Genomic DNA, 17,301 nt, shown 5'->3' with positions numbered 1-17,301 from the left:
TCTTCTCAGCAAGGTCCTGGTGCCGAGTACAAGTTCTCGGTATAGATCTTTTACACACCTGCCTCCTTCACGCGGTTCTTTTCATTCTAGTATGTGTACCGATGACCCTATACCGAGAACATATTCTCGGTATAGGGTCTTTACCGAGGTCTTTACCGAGGACGTGTACTCGGTATAGTTAATTCAGACTCCCGCCTTTTTTACGCGGTTATTTCATTTAGTGTGTGTACCGAGGACCCTATACCGAGAACATGTTCTCGGTATAGGGTCTTTATAATCTTCATCTTCCCCAAACAGAGAGCTCATTTCTCTGAAACGGAAAACCTTCAAACCCCGTTTTCTCCGCCCCCCATTTCTGTTTTGCTGAATTTCGGCCCCCACAAACTTTGTTTTTGGTCAAATTTTCCCTTCCAAAGGTGATTTATGTGGCTATAAGGCTTATTGAGGTAATGATTTACAAATATTTCAGTTTTTTTTTTTTTGTATAAATTGTTAAAAAAATTTCAGTTTTGATTTTTTATAATGAGTTTTTCGTGGTATTTTTTCAGGTTTTGCATTGTATACCAGCGGTTTTAGAGGTATTTCACATTTTCTTTGTAATTTTTTGGTTTTATTTATATTTTTTGCATAAATATATTTAGGGTTTTATTTATAATTTGTTTAATATTGTTAATATATTGTTATTTGTTATATTATATATATAATTTCTGATTATGTAATTAAAATAGGTAAAAATAATAATTTGTGATGAAAATTAGTTAAAAATTTAGTGATATCCAATTTAGAGGAAATAATATATTGTGTAGTATTTTTGTAAAATACATATATAGTTTTAAGATTTAGTTAGTTTAATCCTATAATAAATAATTAATTTATTAGTATGAAAATTTATTAATTTAATAATTTATTTTTTAGGTATATAATTTGACTTTTAGTTATAAATATATGTTTATATGAAAATTTAATATTTGATTGTTTGTTTTTTAGATTGAGTTAAATAATTTTAGTTTTAGATTATTAGATTTGGTTAATAAATTTTGATTATTAGAGTGAGTTTTGTTTATTTAATTTGAATTTTGTTGTTGTTGTTAATTTTTTTATTCTTAGTGTTGATGAATATTGATGCTTTGTTTTTGTTGTTAATTTTTAGTAGAATTATGATATTTTAAATAGAAAATTGAATAATTAATAAAATTTAGAGTAATAATTATAAATTATATAGTCATTTACAATGTATTTGTATTACTTTGTGTATGTTCTGCGACTGGATATTTTTTTATGTATTATTTACAGGTTTTTAAATTTTGGGATATATGAAAATACAGCCGTTATGCTGCCCAATTTTTTTTAGAATTAAAAATACTCAATAAAATTTATAATTTAAGAAATAGTGAATTGATAAGTTGTATAATATATTATTAATCATGATTAAATCAAATTAGCAATAACATTATGTAACCAAATTTTAATAAAAATAAACATTAATCCTGAAATTTTATTTAAATAAGTAATAAATCTTAAAGTAATTCTAACGATTTATTCATTTTATATATATATATATATTTATGAAATTGTATAATGATATTTTGTAATTTTTGTTTGAAGGTTGGGTATTCGGTTTTTGTTGGACTAAAGAGATTGCTAGCAAGATATTGAAGGCATTGGTAAGTTTTTTTTTTTATTTTTCTGTATTTTTTTAATTTTTTTTTCAATTTTTGAATAATTTATGTTTTTTTATATAAATAATATAATTTTAATTTTAATAAAAGTATGAAATTATTATATTAGATAGAATGTATTTATTTTTAGGTTTTCAAAATATGTATTAGTAAAAATGATATTAGGAATTGGAAAATTGTTATATGATTGATTAGTATTTTTTTAAAATTAAATTCTATGTTGTTTTGGTGAATTTTATGTGTATTAAACATATTAGTAAACATATTTAATATTTTTTTAGAATTGTAAAATTTAGAGATATTGTGAATATTAGTAGAAGTACTCAATAAAATTTCTAATTTAATAAATAGTGAATTGATAAGTAAAATAATATATTTTAAAATTAACATTAAAAAAATTAACATTAACATTATGCAACTAAATTTTAATAAAAATAAACATTAATTAAATAATTTAAGTAATAATTAAATCCTAAAGTAGTTAAATAAATTTTAAACAAATCTTAGAATTTTTTTTTAAATTAATCAAACTATTCAATAAAGCATAAGTAAAATATGTAATTTAATAAATACTAAATTAATATGTAAAAAAATAATATGTGTTAGTTCTGATTAAATAAAATTAACAAATATATTATTAGAAAACCATTATTAAAATTAAAATTAAAATTAAAATTAAAATTAAAAAAATTAAATTTAATATTTGTTAGTTTTAATCATTATTAAAATTAAAATTAAAAAAATATGTTTTTAATATTATTTGTTAGTTGTTTTTAATTTTTCTGTATTTTTTTTAATATTTTTTTTCAATTTTTGAATAATTTATGTTTTTTATATAAATAATATATTTTAAAATTAAGAATAAAAAAAATTAACATTAACATTATGCAACTAAATTTTAATAAAAATAAAAATTAATCCTAAAGTAGTTAAATAAATTTTAAACAAATTTTAGAAATTTTGTTTAAATTAATCAAACTATTCAATAAAGCATAAGTAAAATATGTAATTTAATAAATACTAAATTAATATGTCAAATTTAAATAAGTTTAATAATATTTACACTGAAATATATTATAGTTAGATATCATAAAACAACATAATTAACTTCAAAAAGCATAAGATATTAAAAAAACATATTTAATTATATTTGCTTTTTTCTTTGGTAATAAGAAATTATTACCAAAGATATGATAGTATTATTATCACATAGTGATAATATTATATTTTTTTAGTGTTCATCACAAGAAGCCTTAGACCTGTTTAGAGAGGGTGAGTCATTGAAGACTCTTACATTTGCCTCTCTCTGAATTAGGACACACATAAATTGATTGTAAGTTTGATGATTAGTGTTCCGTGCAGTGCTACATTCATACAATGTCGATAAATTTATCTTAGCAACTCAGGCTAACCAAGTTTTCTACATTGAAGACCTTAAAAATAAATCTCATTGGAAAGTCGTCCAAGAAGTGCATCACAGAAATGTGTGGGACATCCCACTAGTTGAAGAACAAGCGGAGGATGTAGAAGTAGATGTTATGCACGACACTAGTTCCTCTAATTTCCAATTATTCGTTGATCTTGGACCGTTGCCACAAATCAGCTTTGAACGTACGGGGGCTCCATTACAATTTGTTGAGATAGATAATGTTGCAATTGAGGAGGAGAGGGAGGAGGAAATGGAAGAAGAAGAGGAGGAGGAGGAAGAGGAAGTGGAGGAGGAGGAGGAGGAGGTTGAATATGAAGATGATGAAGAGGAAGATGAACACATAGAAACCGATGATGATAGTGAAGATTATTATAGTGATAATTAAGTGGTAATTTTATAATATGTTGAAGTAATTATTTTTAACAATAAATAATTTTATATTGTCATTTTTAACTGATAAATGTAATTTTAATATCGATTAATTTGACAGATATGGCTGATGTTATTGCTCAATCTCACGGGGGTGATGGTGGAGGATGCGATCCTCCACGTGGACCGGCAGATATCCCAGCTGATTGTGAACGAGGTAATATTTTACACATTGATATACTCCTTAAAATTTAACAATTAATCCATATTAATTTTAAAATATTGAATTTGCATACAATAGCGCCTCCAAGTAAACGTGGACGCCATAAGGGATTGAACACGCGGGAAAAGAGGGAACAGTTGGGGCGTCCTCTCCCTCTCGAGTGGGATGTGCGGGGGAGAACATATAAAGAGATCGGAGAGTACAGCTCAAATTTCTCAAGAGAGCTCGGATTACTTGTTCGACAGTACACAGATCCGGACTGTCCTCAATGGTCAAAAGTACCAAATGCCTCGAAAGAAAGAATACTTGCACATTTGGAAGTAAGTAGTTTATGTATTTTTATGTTAATTCTCATTTTATGTTATATATGATATTTACTAATAAATGTTTGTAAATTAGGATGATTTGTTTGATATTGGGCGTACTAGATATGGAGAAGGGCATATGCCTGGGATCTTGAGAGGCATTGATACTTCGTGTGCTAAAAAGTATTCTGACTGGAAGTACGATATTAAAGAGCACTTAACGATTAATGGGCCACAAAATCGTTATGGTGGTTGCACGGATACGCAGTGGCAAAAAGCAATTGATTTTTTCCGTCGCCCAGAAATTACGGTATTAATTTCTTGCTAAACTTAACTATCTTAATTAAATATATTACTAACGATAACTTTTTGCAGAAACGTTCTGTGGTCAACAAGGAAAATAGAAAGAAATTGAAAGAGCTTAGCTATGGAGGTTCTCAGTCAATCTCAGCCTTACGCTATAAAAAGGTTAGTTAATTAATTATTTTTTAGTTTATTTTTCTTATTTACGTTTAATTATTAATTTTATAAAAATATATGTACGTGACAGCGCAATTTAGAGACTGGGCAACTTGAGTCCATCCCGGATAGCTGGATGGATACTCACCATAAATCAGGCACAGGGTGGGTGACAGAGACAGCAAAAAATACTTGGGTACGTTAAGTTTTTTTAAACATTTTTCAAATTTTTAATTGTTTCAAAATTTTAATTACATTATACATTGTATCACAGGAGGAATTGCGTGCATACCGCGACACACAGCAGACACAGGCAACTGATACTGAGAGTTCCACACCAGTTTCGAGTGCGCCTGAAGATGAAGACATATCTTTGGTACAAAATGTCTTCGGAAAACGACGGGGCCACCAGAAAGGATATGGACGTATCCTTAACATAAGGGACCGAACTCCATTTGATTTTCGTCCTTCACAAACTAGAGATGAAGAGTTGTCTGAGATGAGAGAGCGTCTTCGACAGTTAGAGGAGCATGTCCGGACTCATTGTATCACCCCGGGATCTCAATCTGCCCCACCACCACCACCCGATGATCCTGATGTTGGAGCACCGACTCAGTAGGACTTATGTATGAATTTTATTACAATTGACTATTACATTATCATGTTTAAGACAAGTCTTTATTTTAATTCAACGAATACACTCTTATGTTTTTATTTATATCTTTAATATAAGTGTTTTAATTTTATTCTATTTTCTTATATTTAATTCAAAATAAATAAATAAATAAGGGAATAACAAATATAAAAAAAAATTGGGGACAAGTCTATACCGAGGACATTGTCCTCGGTATATACCACCAAGATGTCGGTATATACCAGTACGATGAGAAATTGAGGTTTGTTGTACCGAGGACATTTGTCACTTTCTACCGAGGACATTATCCTCGGTAAAACGTATACCGAGAACATTTTGAATGTCGTCGGTAGACGTTTTGTTTTACCGACGCGGCTGTACCGACAACTTTATACCGACGACATTGTCTCGGTATAAGATATACCGAGGACATTTCGGCTTATACCGAGGACATTTGTTCTCGGTATAGGCCCTGATTTTTGTAGTGGTAACATTTTCTACTTAACTACAAAACATATACCTATCATGTTAATTAGCTTTTTTTTTAAAAATAGCCATATAAACTTAAATAGACATAGTATTGGCAACGCCGAACAAGCAAATAAACTCTATTAGTCGTCGCTCCAAACAAGTCAATCCAGAACCGAGTATTTACTGGACACAATCACACCCTCGAATAATTATTCAAATACAGATTACTGAAGTTGTTCACTATTGGGCTAAAAGCTTGAGTGAGAACACTTCGAGTGGTCATAGCTGCTTTGAGAATAGCTAAAGCCTGCACAATGTGAGAGTTTCTCAATTAGTGACAGCTTCAAAAAAAGTTGGATAGCACCACTCACTTTTGTTATATAAGACATCACAAAGAAAAAATTAATAGTTGACTATACCTCTTCTCTTCCAACTGCTATGGGCAGCTCCTCCAAGTCTGAAAAGGGAATCTCAAGTCTGCTCATGCCAGATGCTGGTGAAAGGAGTTCTACTTCAAGACTATCAGTGACCAAATAGCACCCTTGTTCTCTAACGAAACCACCACCCGTTTTTGTACTGCCTGGACATTTGGGGTTCATTATTTTCAATCTCTGATTTTGAGTGTGACAGCATGCAGTTTTGTTTTGCAAACAACAAGCATAGCACTTGTTGTAAGCAAACTCCGCTGGAGTCACCTCTTCATTCACTTCAAGCAATTGGCTTTCACAACCAAACATGCGTTCAATCTTAGGACTAAGAAGCATCTCCTTACATCTTGTGGATATAGCATTACTTTCTTGTACACTCTTGTACAAGTTATCTATGCTTCCCAATAAGGAATTCCCTTTGAATAGCTTGATGACAGAACCTAAGGGAATGGTGAGGAAGGAGAACAGAAAATCTACGAAATCTTCTTCTGCTTCAATGCATATTACCCTCTTGGTTGACTTGCTAAACCATAGTTTCACATTCATCTCCTGTTGAGAGCTGGAACTATTGTTCAGCAGCAGATATTGGTAAAGCCAAGACGTGTGAAGTGATGAGTTCGGCGAGAGAATGATATCCATGTTCTGATGAGCCTTTGGTAGAAAAGCATCTGTGAAGGGTGTCTTGGAGAGTAGTGACCGATGAAGTAGCTGCAAAACCTGACCAAACGAAGATAGTTGAGAATGTAAAGGCAAGTATCTATAACTTAATTCACTTGTACATGACTATATTTCAATACAAATGACTCACCTCTTGGATACCAACATTAATCTTCCACTCATCGACACTGTTATTGTCTGTGATTCCTTGTCTTAGAAACAACAAACGAGCATTAGATATTGATGCTGGTAGTACTTGCAAATCATCACTTATAATAAACCTTTTTGCTCTACTAATGAAACTCCCATAATCATTTCCATCTGCATACTTCATTCGAAGGTAATTGTCCATTGTTTTTCCACAAGCACAAATTGAGTTCCTTAAAAAACTAACAAAAGCCAAGGACTCGTAGTTCAAGCATGGAGTTTTTGAGCAAGTGTAGAATTTTGTGTAATCTATTCCATCAATCTTTACAGCTAAGTTATTCAAACGCAACCCATAAGCGCTTCTAGGTTCAAGCAACATGCTCTTGCAAGCTTTGGTCCAAAAACACTTTCGATTCATAGCCTCTACACTCTTATACAATTTATCCATAGATCCAATTCCAGATTTCTTATTATCAGCAACCCTTATAATTGTTCCCATTGGTAATGTTAGAAAGCTAAGCAGCACATCCACAAATTCATTGTCGCACTCCACAAACACAACTTGTTTCCTATTCTTATCTATAACAAGCTTCAATATTATTTGTGTTTGAGTTTCATGTTGAGAAGGCCTGTTTTCAGGTTGGGATCTTGAGCCAAAGTCAACGGAGTCCCACAACCTGACAATGATCAAGTTATTACTTAGGGCATGTTTGGCATGCGATAATGTAGTGTATTGTATGGTATTATTTTTATACAACACTTTGTTTGGTTTCACTTATATGAAGATATTATATTATACTTAGTATGCAATTATATTGTGTTAATTAAAACTAAATAAAATAAATATCTTCAATCGATATCCTTTGTGATACTACCCCCACCCCAACCCCGACCCCTAACCTTGAACCCTGACCCCTAACCCCGATCCCAACCCCAGCCCCAGCCCCGACCCTGACCTCGACCTCAGCCCCGACTCCTGACCTCGACCCCTGACCACGACCCTCTGCCCCGATTGTGACCCCACGACCTCGACCATGACACAAACCCAACCCCCAGCCCGAACATGGACCTATGACCCTAGCCTCGCGCCCGGCCCTAGCCCTGACCCCAGCTCCTACTTCGACCCCATGACCCTGATGTCGGCCCTAACCCGGCCCTGACCCAGACCTCGAACCCCGTCCCTCGACTCCCGACCCCGTCCCCCGACCTTGATCCCTTCCTTGGTCTCAGCCCCGGAACCAAACCCCGACCCCGACCTCAGCCCCCGCACCGAACGTCAATCCCTGACTCTGGATCCCGGACTGTGACCACCCGACTACGACCCCAACCTTGACCACAACCCTAACCCCACGACCTCGATCCTCGATCCTGGCCCCGGCCCGGCCCCAATCCCAACCCTGACCCTGATCTCGATTCCAATCCTGACCTGGACCTTACGTACCACAATACAACCTAATTTAAAAAATATTACAATGCAAGCTAACATATACTATTTCTTATATATTGAATAAAGAGTTGATATTATATTAAAATTTGTCATTGTAATAATTAATACAATACAAACATAATGTTCTACTTTTTTAATTCAATACAACCTCGCATGCTAAAAACATGCCCTTAGATGTTAATAATCCACCAATCTTTTTTATTATTGAGCTAATCAAGAAATGAGAAAATTGAATATTTCATTTACATATAAAAATAAAAGTAATTTGGAAATTTTGCTAATTAGACTCCATTACTCAAGTTGACCTGATCGATCATTTAAACAAGTTGTTAAAATATATTAAAAAAATAATTAAATAGTTTTTATATTCCTTTTTCACATAAATAAAATAAAAAAAAATTAATTTAATAAACAAACTTAACTTATATATTACAACTACACAATGAAATCTATAACTAATAATTAGTTAGTTATTATATTTTATAACAATTAATGACTATTTTATTAAATAGATCATAAATAAATTACAGAATTACTATTCTAAATTGCCGCACATCCAAGAAAAACAATAAACATAAAGAACATATATACTGTATACATATGAAGATGACTAAAACCAGTTTTTTTATAATACGTTTGTTATAGTGTTTAAGACTTTATGCATATATATAGAGGAAAAAAAACACACACTACACACATATAACTACTGTATTATGTACGTATGTACCTTCGAAGTTGGTTGAGAAGTAAGATTAATGGTAAGAAAGAGATAATGATTGCTACTACCACAGCACTGATGTTGTTCGACATATATATATTAAGGTTGCAGAAGAAAAGGAAGCAATAAACGAAGCTGTCTTTATATTCAAAAACATAATCTATCGATCTTTATATAGAGAGGCCATAAAAGTGTGTTGTGACCGGGGATATAACAAAGAAGTTGCGCAACAATTGCAGAGGTTAATGGCGTTGTATTTGACCAAAGGATATGATTATAGATGCAAATAGTCAAATGCAATGATGTTAATGAGAGTTCTTTTTTATGGTTTTGTTGCATTAATAGTTTTAAATAAGACTGAAAATGATTAGCCAACGCGTATGCAAACAAAACACGTAGTGTTAAGTTAATTAAATAAAATATACAACGTTATTATTAATTATAAGCTTTGACTATATAATCTCTAAACATACATTAGCATATATAATACGTAGTTTTCATACGCGTTAGTGGACGAGTATATATATTACCGGGAAAGTCCATGATCATAACAAATAATAATAGCTTAGCTTTCAAGATTTTGGTTTTGTAACTATTTTTTCAAACGATATCAATTGAGGCATTATTATAAACGAAAAATAACTATTATTATAGTTGACACATTCAAAGAGATGACTTGATTATTTGGATTAGTTACACAAATGAAATACAAACGCCACGAAATCTCCTATATATGTTTTGTTTCATTCTAGTCGGCAGTACTATAATCTGATCTATGTATGTACTCATCCAAACACGCACCGACCTAGCTAGCTAATTTGTAAACTTTCTTTTAGAAACAAATCCCTAATATTAAGAAAATTACATCCAAGCCCCTCTAATGACAGACTTTAAACAGCAAGTCTAAACACAATATATATGATTGTAACTTCCAGTTAGTTGTGCCCAACTAACTTGCTGATGTGGAACATAACTAATCTTGGACTGACCATGGTGTGCATGAGTATATGTTCAACTACCCATAGAACACGAAAGTATATATATATATATATATATATATATATGGCCAATAGATTAGGTGAATGTAACCAGCAGACAAATTAAGATGAAATTACATGAGTATATGCCTCGAATATTATGCCCTTATGGCATTTTTACCAACAAAAAAAAAAAGAGCATATAGCAAAGGAAATTGCATCCAAATAACTTCAACAATTTTATTTGTATATGTTAGTCTTTCAAATGCTTTAAACTCAAATAGTTTTGTGGTTATTAATATATAAAAATATATGTATTTATTTATTTATTGCGAGAGATTTGACTGATAATTCCTTATAGTAGTGTAGCCATATGTATTCCAATATACTTAATATAAAGAATTTCATCATGTTCTATCATATTATGCCAGCCTCATAAGTAGTGATGACGATGGATTCTCATTTATATCCATTTGGCATGTGCAAAGGCATATATTTTAGTTGTATATTTATGATTGGGACTTAATATATATAATATCAAAAAAATATATATATATCCATATTTTCAATAACTTAAAGAAAATTTAATTAAACTTAAACTTAATATTATATTAAACATCTTTTCTATAAAAAAAAAAAAAAAAAAAGTGTGTAGATAAGGGAAATTTTTTATTTTAATAGTTTTTTATTTTTTTCACTTAACTTTGACTTAATATTTTTATATTTAACATAATATTCTTATATTTAACAGTAGATTATAAATCTAACTTAAACTTAAATAAATTAAATAAATAAACAAATTAAAATATGATATTTTTTAGATATTTTACAATGATAATTATTTAAAAATAATAAAACCATACATTTTATAACTTAAATAAAATTTAATTAAACCTAAACTTAATATTATATTAAACATATAATATATAATATTTTGTTGTCACTACCAAATTTAAAAACTATAACAAACATAAACTTAAACAAAAATTAATTAATTAAAATAGAATATTTTGATGATATTTTATGATAATTTTTAGGCTAGTTTTAGCCTACTTTTTAAGTGTTTCAATCATTGTTTTCTTCTTTGGTTTGCACGATTTTGGAGCGGACTTATGCTTGTTTTTCTTGATTTCAAGTTTATGCATAGTTTTTGGGAAATTGGAGTGAAAAGTGGAGATTGAGTGCCAAACTGGAACCAAAAACGTGTTAACCTGAATTTCAAATTAGGGCTGCGGTGTTACTGATGGCGCCGTGGCGCTGGTATCCATTACAGCCGCAGCGAGGTAAAAATTCCAGTTTGAGTCGATTCCCAGGAGGAATTAGGGCCGCAGCACGGCCTTTGGAGCTACGACGCTAAGGTGTATTACGGCTGCGGTGAGCCCCTTTACAGAAAGTTTGAAATTTCTCAATCATGCTATAGCGCCACGGCGCTGCTGTCCATACGTGTCAGAATTTTTAAGGGTAATTTCGTCATTTTTAGGAGAGAAAGGAGGAGGTTTTCGTTTTTAATAGGGGAAATCGAAATTTGAAGAGATTCAGACTTCTCTAACCTTAGAAAAAGAAGCAAAAGAAGATTGGAGTAGACATTGGCGGATCGTGACAATCCCAAACTAGTTCTTCTCTTCTCTATTTATTTTTCTGCCTTTGATTATGTTTGTTTGTGAATCAATTAAGAACATGTTAATGGAGATTATGAGCTAGCTAAACTCCAATTTAGGGATTTTAATGGAGATTGTTTGAAATTATCTATGGATTAATGCAATTTCGATATCTTTCTTTCTTCTATTGATATGTGATTTATTCATATTTGAGCTCAATACATGTTTTAGATTGGTCATCTTTTACATGATCTATGATTCTAATATGAAATCTGAAAAGTGAATATTAGGAATGCTCTAATTGAATAAACATAAGTTTTGATGCAAAACGAAAGTATTTGTGTAGCTTTTGTGGCTTTAGATTATTGCTTAATGTTGATTGCTCGTGTAATTTATCTCAGAAATGCAGTATTTTACCTTGCAATTTAGTACATTTATGTCTTAATTGGAATATTGGTAATTTTATAATCTGCCGTCACATTAGAAGAAGAAGGAAAATTATTTTGCATTATTGAAATAGATAATTGTAGCAATTGAAATTATTTTTCCCTAATTTTCATCTCTTGATTGAATATTGTTATTTGTCTAGTTTTATTTCCTTGCTTAATTAAATTAGTCTCAAAACAAATTTGTATTTGCCAAATAGAACTATAGATTCAATTTAATTGGTAATTAGCTACAGTCCTTGTGGGAACGATCTCACTCACGTGAGTTATTACTTGGGAAACGATACGTATACTTGTGTGTTGAATTTTCACAACAAGCTTTTGGCGCCATTGCCGGGGGACTGTTTTTAACTAATATTAATATAGTTGAATTTTATTCTAATTTGGTATTTTATTCTCAATTTTACTAATTCTGTCATTATCTCAATTTTTCTCATCTCAGGTTACAGGTAGTTTATGCGACGCCAAGGCCCTGCTATTCGAGTGCCTATTGATCCTGAAATAGAGAAGACTTGTAGACTGAATCGACGGAATAAGAGGTTGGAAAGAAGGGTTGACACCACCATGGCTGATCCAGTGAATAACAACAATGGGTTGAACGAGGGTGTTGTTGAGGATCAAGCTTAGCAAGGTAATGGTCAGAACCTAGCAGCCAGAAGCTTGAGAGATTATGTGTTGCCTACTGAGACAGGGGTTCAGTCTTTTATCAGACCGCTCGCTGTCGATGCTAACAATTTTGAAATCAAGTCTGCCATACTCCAAATGGTTCAATCCACTGTTCAATTTGGGGGATTGCCAACAGAAGACCCCAACATGCATCTTGCTAACTTCGTTGAGCTCTGCCAGACATTTAAAATGAATGGAGTTTGTAAGGACCAATATTTTCAGTATGAAAAATTAGGTCCAGTCGTGTCTGGAATGGTCTTATGTTGTGTCTGGAGTTTGTTCGTTTTAGTAAGTGTCCACATCAGCATGTGTGTACAGCAAGGTTGTTAGTGATTAACAATTGTTGGTTGTTTCTCGGTTATACCTAATTTTAGCTAAGTATATATACTGACCTGGTTTATTAGTTACATCTAACATCTCAAATTGGACAGTCGTATATTGTGCTTTATATTACTTTTTTCTTTGTTCTGTTGATTTTTTGCAGGTTCTTGCAAGAAACTCCATTGATGGTGATTCAAGGTTTCTGTGCAAGCTCTGAAATCAAGCTGTGACAGTTGAAGGGATTTCAGCTAAGTCTTGGCGCCATAGATCTGAAGGTTTTCAGATCTGAAATATTGTTGAAGGGAGTTCAACATTGAAGCAAGGGGATCTTGCATTCATAAGCATGGGATTTGGTTATTTAGGGTAAAAAGCTTCACTGTATGTCAAGAAAGATTGTATAGTTTACAGGTTTAATCTTGAACTGGTTATTGTAAAGTTACATCTTGATATAGTAAGAGTTATTACCCTGGTTCAGGGAACCCAAGCACTAGTCGGCTGGAATATGTTTTCAGTGCAGACGAAGCTTGTAATTTCGTGTGTTGATTCTTATGATTTAGTTTTTGATGTTCAAGCATAAATCAAGATAAAATCAATATGAATATTGTAAAATTGGAAAGACAGGTAAAAACATAGGTTTTTCAGCGTTAGATATGATGCCATCAGATTAAGGTTATTTCCATTTTCTTTGAGGGACCAAGCTAAGAGTTGGTTGGTATCTTTGCCACCCAATTTGATCACTACATGGAATGACCTCGCTCAGAAATTTCTCTCAAAGTTTTTCCCTCCTGCGAAGGCAGCTAAGTTGAGAGGAGAGATCAACATTTTTTATCAGTTGGAGGGTGAGTCTCTTTATGATGCTTGGGAGAGATTTAAAGACTTGTTGAGAAAGTGTCCCCACCATGGTATTGAGAAGTGGATGCTAGTCCACAATTTCTATAATTTTTTGTGCGGTACTACTCGTACCATTATTGATGCAGCAGCAGGGGCGCTTTTATGAGCAAGAGTGCCAATGAGGCATACGAACTGTTGGAAGAAATGGACATGAACAATTATCAGTGGCCTAGTGAGAGGGGAAATCCAAAGAGAATGGCTGGAATGCATGAGATTGATGCCATCTCTATGCTTAGTGCTCAGGTAGTTGCTCTTACAAAACAGCTACAAAACAATATTGTGGCAGCCCCGCTAATGCAAGCTCAAGTGATGTGTGAACTATGTGGGGGATCCTATTCTTTTGAACAGTGCTGTTGACCCACGATTTGGCCAACTGACACGGAGTCGAAACGTGATTGATATGAACGATTGTATAGAGAAGAACGTAATGACAAAAGTAAAGAAAACACAGCAATTTATAGTGGTTCGGCCCCAAGATCTGGTAACGACCTACGTCCACTTAGACTGATATTGATATAAGAATCAGAAGGGTGATCAAAGAACCAGGGTTCAATGAGTTTCACTAACCTCTAAAGAACAATACAAGTTTACTTGGAGAATTACTATAGTTTCGAATGATTCAAAAGCCAAAAGCCCCTTCCTTTGAGCTATCTCTTGCTATTTATAGGCTCAAGGAGGGTTACAAAAGATTGTTACATATATTCTTTCCTGAATAATCGGATACCCAGAAGATTGTATGAGATAAATTCAGGATTCATAAAGATCTTCCCATAAATGTTGCCTTGTATACGGAACCATCGACCAGACTGATCGCGGGTAAGACTGGGTTACCCTGCTTCTACGGTGTCTTCTGGTCGATGCTCTAGCAGACGCTTCCTGATGTCAGCCACGTGTCCAGAGATTACTGGCACGTCACCAATGCTAATTTATTGGATAACAAGTGCCAATTTGGGGATGTGAACAATTTGCCATTAGAACAAGCACAAGCTATTGGGAATTTTCCAAGACAGCCTAATAATCTGTACTCTAATTTCTATAATCAAGGATGGCGGAATCACCCAAACTTTTCTTGGAAGAATGACCAACAACCCCAATCATCAATTCAACAACTACAACAGTCATTTTAGCAACCACCTCCGGGGTTTTATCAACAAAGATTCAAGCCTCAACAACAACCACCTTAGCCGCCTATACAACAACAACAGAATCCTATGAGACAGCCTGATACTGAGTCTGATGTTCTTAATCAATTCATGACTGAAATGCGTTCTTCTATTAGAAACTTGGAGACCTAAATAGGGAAATTGGCTACTCATATGGCCAACAGAGCTCAAGGTAATTTGCCTAGCACCACTGAAGTCAATCCAAAAGAACATTGCCAGGCTATTACTCTGAGTAGTGGGAAGAAGTATGAAGGGCCAAGCATAGAGCAGTCAGTTGAAGACAAGGATCAGGATCAACAGGCACATGGCACAGTGGATCAGAAGCAAAGTGAAGACAAGGTTACTGAAGACCTCCCAACCAAAGCAGCTACACCACAAGTGAGCATTGACCATCACATCAAGATTCCCTACCCTCAAAGGCTCTGCAAGAACAACTTGGATAAGCAATTTTCTAAGTTCCTTGAAGTATTCAAGAAACTGCATATCAACATCTCATTTGCGGAGGCCTGGGAGCAAATGCCAAGTTATGTTAAATTCATGAAGGACATCCTATCTAAGAAGAGAAAGATGGGAGAGTATGAAACTGTGGCATTGACAGAAGAGTGTAGCGCCATTCTGCAAAGGAAGCTTCCTCAGAAACTGAGAGATCCTAGGAGTTTCACAATACCCTGCACTATTGAGAATTTTGAGAGCATGAATACTCTATGTGATATGGGGGCGAGCATTAATCTAATGTCGCATTCTGTTTTCAGAAGATTGAAGCTTGGGGAAGCAAGACCCACAACAGTGACTCTTCAGTTGGCAGATAGATCAATAGCACATCCTCGGGGTATTATTAAACATGTTCTGGTAAAAGTGGACAAGTTCATCTTCCCGGCAGACTTTATTGTACTTGATATGGAGGAGGATGCCAACATCCCAATCATTCTTGGACGGCCATTTTTAGCAATTGGTAGGGCCTTTAATAGATGTGCAAAAAGGCGAGTTGAAGTTGCGAGTGCAAAAAGAAGAGGTAACATTTAATGTTTTTGCAGCAACGGAGGTTCCAACTTGTTGTAGAGTTGATGTGGTGGAAAGTGAGGGTAATAAGCTTGAAGTTACAAAGAAGAAATCTATGGTTGAAGGTGGAAAGCAAATAGTTCGTCAAAAAGTGAAAAGGATGTTTAGTGAGAAAGTTCGATTGATTTATGAGCGGTGGAAAGTTAAAAAAATGTGCAGTATCAAGAAACGAGTATCATCTCATAATACTATGGCTCTTAAGGACGCGAGTGGTGGTTTGGATCCGAGTTGAATTTAAGAAAGTGGCCAGTGTTCGGCTAAATGACGTTAACGAAAACGCCCTTGAGAGGCATCTCAAGTTTATGTTTTCGTTATTTTTTATTTTATGCTATTTTCAGTTGAACAATTTTATTTTATTTTAGTTTTTGTAAATATGTTATGTAATTAGAACCGTGAAAAACGTGAAAAAAAAATTAAAAATTGACAATTTATGGCTTTCAATTAGGGTCGCGGCACAGTCTGTTGCGTCGTGGCACCTAGGGGTATTAGCATCGTGGCAAGGTCCCATGACAGATTGGGCAGGGCAGCGGAGCGCTTATGATACGAACCATATTCATCCGCTGAATAATTTGGTATCTTGGTGGTCTTTGCATGAAGAGGATGAGAATTATTTTGCACTACCACCGCGTTTTACTCCATATGATCAGCCACCGCCACCGAACCCCTTCTGAGGGGGTTGTTGTTGGGGTTTTATGCCCTAATTAAAACTCAAATTCTTTGTAATCTCATTTTATTATCAATAAAAGAATAGAAATCATTTTTTGACTTGGTCAATCACTTTGCTCACATGTTTTATTTTCATGATTATTTGTTTAATATAAACTTCTATTAAATCCCGAGCATATAGCTAATCTTATTTATAGTGACGTAATCACAGTGGAATATAAATATGATTATATGTTCAAAAATAAGTTAGTCCTAAGATTAGTCAGTGCACCGGATTTACACTGACTTGCCAATCTACGATATGATCTACTTACACATTACAGTGTTATGTTCTTTCCAAGACATTAGCAAAGTAGATAAGATCGGATGTATTTGTTACATCGGACAGGACCGATATGGACAGTTGATAAGATAAGTAAACATACCGTTATTATCTATTCTAGTCATATCATATAGTTGACCATAGGTCAATTCAATCTCAATTCTGAGTGGTTAGTATTCTAACTGATTGTATTATTTGAGTTCTTTGACTTGTTCGTTACCAGCTT

At 33.5% G+C, this 17,301-nt stretch overlaps 4 protein-coding genes and 1 non-coding gene across 5 annotated transcripts; 3 read left to right on the top strand and 2 right to left on the bottom strand.

Annotated features, from left to right (window-relative positions):
- Positions 1-3,153: 3,153 nt before the first annotated feature.
- On the top strand, positions 3,154-4,482 carry LOC133795618 (uncharacterized). Its single transcript, XM_062233071.1, has 5 exons — positions 3,154-3,496; positions 3,599-3,694; positions 3,779-4,020; positions 4,100-4,315; positions 4,381-4,482. Exons 2-5 carry the CDS (start codon positions 3,601-3,603, stop codon positions 4,480-4,482), a joined length of 654 nt encoding a protein of 217 aa, XP_062089055.1. The 5' UTR covers positions 3,154-3,496; positions 3,599-3,600.
- A 75-nt stretch (positions 4,483-4,557) lies between these two features.
- Positions 4,558-5,210, top strand: LOC133797793 (uncharacterized). The gene is made up of 2 exons (XM_062235845.1): positions 4,558-4,660; positions 4,739-5,210. The coding sequence occupies exons 1-2, from the start codon at positions 4,601-4,603 to the stop codon at positions 5,081-5,083; spliced, it is 405 nt and encodes a 134-aa protein (XP_062091829.1). The 5' UTR covers positions 4,558-4,600; the 3' UTR covers positions 5,084-5,210.
- A 115-nt stretch (positions 5,211-5,325) lies between these two features.
- Positions 5,326-9,129, bottom strand: LOC133797792 (uncharacterized). The gene is made up of 4 exons (XM_062235844.1): positions 8,976-9,129; positions 6,806-7,478; positions 5,989-6,714; positions 5,326-5,876 (listed from the first exon to the last, which is right to left on the bottom strand). The coding sequence occupies exons 1-4, from the start codon at positions 9,056-9,058 to the stop codon at positions 5,763-5,765; spliced, it is 1,596 nt and encodes a 531-aa protein (XP_062091828.1). The 5' UTR covers positions 9,059-9,129; the 3' UTR covers positions 5,326-5,762.
- Positions 9,130-13,773: 4,644 nt separating this feature from the next.
- Positions 13,774-13,880, bottom strand: LOC133799002 (small nucleolar RNA R71). The gene has a single exon (XR_009876212.1). It is a non-coding gene; the product is annotated as a small nucleolar RNA R71 (small nucleolar RNA).
- Positions 13,881-15,181: 1,301 nt separating this feature from the next.
- On the top strand, positions 15,182-16,051 carry LOC133795617 (uncharacterized). Its single transcript, XM_062233070.1, has one exon. The coding sequence runs from the start codon at positions 15,182-15,184 to the stop codon at positions 16,049-16,051; it is 870 nt and encodes a 289-aa protein (XP_062089054.1).
- Positions 16,052-17,301: the final 1,250 nt, after the last annotated feature.

The sequence above is a fragment of the Humulus lupulus genome, chromosome 8 (genome assembly GCF_963169125.1).
Source record: "Humulus lupulus chromosome 8, drHumLupu1.1, whole genome shotgun sequence".
Classification (NCBI taxonomy): domain Eukaryota; kingdom Viridiplantae; phylum Streptophyta; class Magnoliopsida; order Rosales; family Cannabaceae; genus Humulus; species Humulus lupulus.
This window is presented reverse-complemented; position numbering and strand designations above follow the sequence as displayed.